This window comes from Vipera berus (genome assembly GCF_964194415.1).
Source record: "Vipera berus genome assembly, chromosome: 3".
In the NCBI taxonomy this organism is placed as follows: Eukaryota; Metazoa; Chordata; class Lepidosauria; order Squamata; family Viperidae; genus Vipera; species Vipera berus.
The window spans coordinates 110,475,018-110,481,362 of record NC_138204.1 but is presented as its reverse complement, the minus strand read 5'-3'; the positions used below and the strand labels follow the sequence as shown (position 1 = coordinate 110,481,362).

At 36.9% G+C, this 6,345-nt stretch overlaps 1 protein-coding gene across 1 annotated transcript in view; it reads left to right on the top strand.

Annotated features, from left to right (window-relative positions):
* The first annotated feature begins 1,642 nt into the window (after positions 1–1,642).
* Positions 1,643–6,345, top strand: part of LOC308665857 (centrosome-associated protein 350-like) — a 64,332-nt gene continuing 59,629 nt past the window's right edge. The window contains exons 1-4 of the mRNA XM_081324166.1: positions 1,643–1,833; positions 2,359–2,444; positions 3,235–3,257; positions 4,061–4,172. Of these exons, the coding sequence (XP_081180292.1) occupies positions 2,372–2,444; positions 3,235–3,257; positions 4,061–4,172 (208 nt within the window). The 5' untranslated portion in view covers positions 1,643–1,833; positions 2,359–2,371. The remainder of the gene's footprint in view (positions 1,834–2,358; positions 2,445–3,234; positions 3,258–4,060; positions 4,173–6,345) is intronic.

Below are 6,345 nucleotides of genomic sequence, written 5' to 3'. Positions count from 1 at the left end.
CTGGGAAAGATCGAGGGCAATAGAAGAAGGGGCCGACAGAGAATGAGGTGGCTGGATGGAGTAACTGAAGCAGTAGGCGTGAGCTTAAATGGACTCCAGAAGATGGTAGAGGACAGGAAGGCCTGGAGGAATGTTGTCCATAGGGTCGCGATGGGTCGGACACAACTTCGCAGCTAACAACAACAACAAGAAACTGAATAAATAAACAAATAAAGTCATGTGCAATATGTTTTGTTTTTGCTTTGTGCATTGTATGAACTCAGTTTTCGTTTTTGTTTTATAAACCATGGCTTATAGCTTAGTATAAAGTGTGTATTCAAATACTTCAGCATACAGCAGTTTAACTTCTGCATGCCACTATCTACAGTTTTTACTTCTCAATATTTTTTTGTACTGAGGGACACAGTAATGTAGAGGACATAGGCAACAAGGAGAACTACAAAATACTAATGGAATAACTGCAAGGGATAGAAACTGGAAAATCACTGGTTTCCACCTGGCTTGCTACTAAACCATTTTCTTTTGAAAAGCAATATAGTGCTCAGGCATTGCTAGTTTAAACTTAAATGAAGAATAAAATCCAGGAGGTTGCAGTATAAGGGGTCTCAAGACCAAGGCATTGATGTTCATCTCAATGTTTTCCCATCAAACTCTGTTATTTTAGGCTGGTCAATTATCTAGTTCACCTATCTTCTAAGCCAGGGGTAGGCAACCTCGGCTCTTTTATGACTCAGGAATTCTGGGAGTTGAAGTCCATTTGTCATAAAAGAGCCGAGGTTGCCTACCCGTTCTAAGCCAAGGGTTTTTCCCCCCTCACCATGGCTCTTTAAATAAAATACAATTGGTCATGTTTGGAGTAATCCACAGTATCAAGCCATCATATGGTATGTGTGTGTTTGCAGAATATTCAGCCAAAACAACTTTATTATCGTTAGCCTGGCATGTAAATTCAGCCTGAGTTCAGAAGCTAGGTGTTTGCCTTAATGGAATTTCACGTTGCTTATTACTGAATAAATATTAATAGGATTACATTGACTATAACTGTACCACAACGTAACTCAGAGGCAATTTACCCATGCCCGTTACTAGCAGAAATCTCTGAATTCGGTGATATTTTAAAGTCATACACTGACTTAATTACAATTCAATTTAAAAATAAATCTTAATTACTTTTTACAGAAAACAAGATTCAAAAGATTCAACAGAAATTTTTTAATCGAAGAGTTGATAATCATGTTGTACCCCTTTTATAGTAATCCATATACCGAGATGCACCCCACCGATCTCACATTGACACATTCCTTTGCTGTTTCGTTTTAAGGAAACCCTGGCCGGTAGGGACAATGGCATCAAAGTGATGGAACCAGGCATTTCTTCTTTCAGTGAATCTTTAATATTCCCCTACTTTCAACCACAAACCAACGTATAGGTTTTCCCCGCATTTCATGTCTATTTAGCGGGGGGCGGGGGGCGAGAGAGAGAGATGGGCGGAGTGTATTTAACTCTACCACACTCAAGATGACCGGAGCGCACAGAAACCGACTCGTCGATAGCCATATTTGGGAGGTCTATGACTTCTCTTAGGACATATCGCGAGATTTCCAAACGCAGCTCCCGCCCTATTGAGCGCCACTGGTATTCTGAAGCTTGAGTCCCGGCGAGTGTGACTCAGTTGGCGAGCGGGTTGTGGGCGTTTATGCCGTTAAAACGACTTGGGGGGGGGGCACGCCTCCGCTTCGCCGCAGCGTTCTATTCCGAAGACTTGCGGGATGAGCCAACGAGCTCGGTCGGCGCGAGGAAGGAGGAGAAGGAATGGAAGCGGCGTTAGAGCAGGTGAGGCGGCTCTCCAATTGTGGGGAGCCCTCCAGCTGAAACCCAATTGGGGGCTTATAGGGAAAGCGAGAGAAACTTGACAGGATTTCCTCATCGCCGCGATGATTGCCAAATGAATAAATAGGTAGTCTTTTTCTTCTAAAGTATATAAATTTGTAAGTTACCATACTATTGTATTTACTAGTTTATTATATAAATGTATAAAGTAGTTTAAAAATGCTTATATAAAGTATTATATTAAAAAAAATTAAAAGCTTGGTTAATGGCAGGATTATTATAAGTGAGACTTCATATAAGCAACATAATTTTGGATGCTGGGTAAAAATTGAACATTAAATATAATTTGGTTAGTGTGTACAGTTTTCACACTGAATAATCTGTTGAATTTGACTTGAAGTAAAATATTTTGCAGGTTCAGATTTAGCTTTCTATGCTAATAAACTTCAAAATAATACTGATAACTTACAAGGTATGTGTATGAATTTCTCTTAGATATTTCAGTAAACATTTATCTTTATGTTATAGGTGAAGTAATAGAATGTGGAGGAACAAAACAAATGAGTTTCCCTTACACAATCCAAAATTCCCCCAAAACAGGAATTCCACCAGAGGTACAAATTTATTTATTTTTTATCTCACTGGGTGCAAAGAATTTTATCTGACTTTCTAAATTTTAACAGAACAAAAATTTGTGTTAAACTGAAATGATATCTGTTGGGAAGAATGGTCAGATAACAAGATCTTTCTTATTCCCTAACTTCTGCTAGCAAACATTCTGGTTTCTACTTGCAAATTTGTTAGGTAAAGGTAAAGGTTCCCCCGCACATGCGCGCTAGTCATTTCCAATTCTAGGGGCCGGTGCTCATCTCTGTTTCAAAGCCGAAGAGCCAGCGTTTGTCTGAGGATGTCTCCGTGGTCATGTGGCTGGCATGACTAGACACCAAAGGCGCACGGAACGCTGTTACCTTCCCACCGTAGTGGTCCCTATTTTTCCTACTCAACCTTGGCATTTTCTTGACCATCATCACAAAAACACTTCAGCTTGGGACAACCTTATTTTGTCTGAATCAATGCTTCTGAAAAATCCATATCTCAGTTTTGATGTAAACCACCTGAAACAAACTGTTTTATATACAAAATCATTTTGTTCGTGAACCATTTTGTTTTGCCCTCGATTGGGTTCATACAACATAGTAACCCCAAACCAGATAAACCTACATTATGGTTTATTGTGATGTGTAAATCTGGCCACAGTCAAGTAAGTATATTCAGAGAAAAAAATAATGTAAATATATTGTTTTAAATAGCATATAAAACTTATTGAACCTTGCAATATGTTTATCACACAGGTGATGCTTGAATTTATTTAATAAGTGCCTCTTTTCCATTTTTTTTCTACAGATTTTTCACAAACAAAGGCAGCAGTAAGTAGTATTTTAGCATTGAGTTAAATTAAAAAGAAGCCATACAGGAGACTGTATTTAAAAACGAAAAATATTAAGTGTTATGCTTATTGTGGAAATGTTCTAGGACAGTAAAAGATTAAGATGCTTTTTCAGTAAAATACAATCACTATCCTCCTAAAATGCACATAGAAGTAAGCCACCCACTAGTTTGTCCTATCTGGACACTGAGCTCTTTTTTTATGATCCTAGGATTCCCAAAATTAGGAACCTACTGTCTTAATTCCAACAGACACTCTCTCCTCTTGTGTATACAGTACAGTTGCTGAAGTTTTTTTTCCTTTTTCTTCCTTCCTTGTTTCTGTCAGTCACCCAGATTTTAATGCTAGTTACCTGAAAATGCAGTTGATCTGCTAAGCTAAGGCAACTCTTATCAATTTCTAATATACAGTTTGCGTTTACAAAAAAATTACTGTTAAGGAATTTGCCCAGAGTTTTCCAATATAATGAATTTGATGTGTTTGGTCTGATACATCACATTTTCATTTATCCTTCTGGTTTTCATTCATTTTCTTTTTTTCAGGATTGAAAAATGTAATATAAATTGTTTCCTGCAAAGAAAAATGTTACATTAATGTGTTTCACAATTGTGTGAAACTATTTTGATTGTACAAAGGTGAATTTAAAATCTGAGCTCATTTTACTTGGGTTAGGGAATGTTTTATCCAATTTTTGTAAGCCTTTTTTTACTTTTTGTTTTTTTAAGTGGCGATATAACAAATTTAAAATGTTGATACCTTTCCTATCCCGTTCAATCTATCTAGTTGCGGCATATGGAGAACAAATTGGAAGTAGCTCCTATTAGCATAGCCGGATTGGATTCTGTCATGGAAAAAAAGCCATCAATTAGTACTACCAGGAAAATAAGCAGGAAAGGTATGTATTAAGGGCTTTTGAAAAATGAGCTTTCAGTTGCTCAGCATTTTTAAGTGGAGCATTTTTGGTCTGCAACCAGCAAAATCAGCAAATTACAAATGGCAAAACTTGAAAGTTTTGTTTGAGAAACAGAATTCCTGCGTGATGGCTAGTAGGGTATCTTCAGTTCTCGCAGTGAAAAAGTTCTACACTGAAAATAATTATGGATGCTGCTATTGCTGATGTGCATGTGAAGAATAAGAAGAGATGGTTTCTTGTTTTTGTAACCAGAAGTTTCCCTTCATAATATTTCCAGTGGTGTTGCATTTTGTTATTAGTGTTATGCAGTGCATCATTTTAATTTAGGACGAAGTGCTTTGAGTACGGTACATAGTCATAAATCTGTTCCAGCAGTGCTACATAAACATCCCATTATCATCCTCTCCATTCCATCACCATCACCACCCTTTTCACTCTGCATCATGAACCCTTCTACTGCAGCCCTGGATATGCTCTCGACCCCTCCATCAAATATAATCCTTGGCTGGGACAAAATTGTCTCTCTTTTATAGACCTAAGCTTTTGGGCAGCAATTACTTTAGGCCAGATATCCTGAGGATTGTTATTGTTGTTACACCATGATGGGATCTCTCAGGAACTGTCAGAACTGTTTTTGTTCTCCTTAATGAAAATGCTTTTTTAAATTCCCCTTTTTGCTTCCTCTCATTTTTTGTTTCTTCATTTTGTTGTTAAGGAATTTGTTGTGCAGAGGTCTCCTTGTGCTACCAAAGAGTTGCACAGACAAGGAAGGGCACTGAGAGCAGTAAAAGTCACACAAGAATACACTGAGTTATAAAAACAAAAAGTAGTTTACTTTTGAGGTGGTGTAAAAACAAAAATGCACAGTCAAAAATAAACAGTCCAGGTCATAAACAATAGCAACAGTCCAAAGAGTAATCCAAACTACAAAGTCTTCTTACCGGTCCAGAGGTCAATACACAGTTCAAGTTACAACAGTAGTAAACCAACAGCAGAGCAAAAACAGTAATAGTAGAGATCAGTGAATTCAGAGAGAGAAAGAAGCTACGTTCCTAGCTTCCTCTTATGGCCATGAGAACACTTACACAACCATTGGCCAATTAACTTCTTAAAGTCATAGCATTATGGTTAATATATTTTCAACCCAACATTGTAGGCTAACACCATATGCCTAACATTCTCCCCTTTGGGTAGAATAATATATAACTCTTACAATCTTATGCACATTCTTTCACAATTAGCATTGTGTTTCACAGCACTTTGTACCTTCGTAAAATGGTCTGCAATATTTACATCAGATGGGCAATACTCTAGCTTTATTAATTTATCTTTGACACATTGTCTGACATTTAAATAACGAAGATCAGTATGTTTAGATCTTGTTCTTACTGCAGCATTATTTGCCATCTTTATCGCAGCTTGATTGTCCTCATACACAATAAATGGATAATTTACATTTAAACCCATATCTAACAATAATTGTTTGTACAGTAGCAGTTCTGTACATAACACTGATAGACATGAAAATTCAGCCTCCATTGTAGATAAGCTTATGTGTTTTTGTCTAATAGACTTCCATCCAATTAAAGAATCACCCAACATTATAGCCAACCCTGAGGTAGATTTATGAGTGCTTGTATCAGAGGCAAAACTCGCATCTGCATATGCAGTAAGGATTAACTCATGATTTGGCTCTAGATATAACGAGTAGTGAATAGTCTGCTTCAAATACCTTAATACTCGTTTAGCTGATTGCCAGTGTCTAACAGTTGGATTATTGTACCTAGCCAATTGGTTTACACAATAAGAAATATCAGGTCTAGTCCAATTACTCAGATACATAAGACTTCCTATCAAAGATTGGTACATAGTCTTATCAAATACAGGACTCTCAACATTAGTGTCCTTAAAATCCATAGCCATCGGAGTTTTTGCTGGTTTACACATTTCCATATTGTATCTCTTTAATAACTGAGATATCTTACTGGCTTGTGAAATCTTAAAACCCCTATTCGTTTTCACAATATCTAACCCCAAATAGTGGCTTATTTCCCCAAGATTTTTAATTGTGAATTTATTTTGCAATCTTGAAATGATAGTTTGTGCTTCTAACTCAGTTTTTGTTATTGCAATATCATCTGTGAATAATAAAATA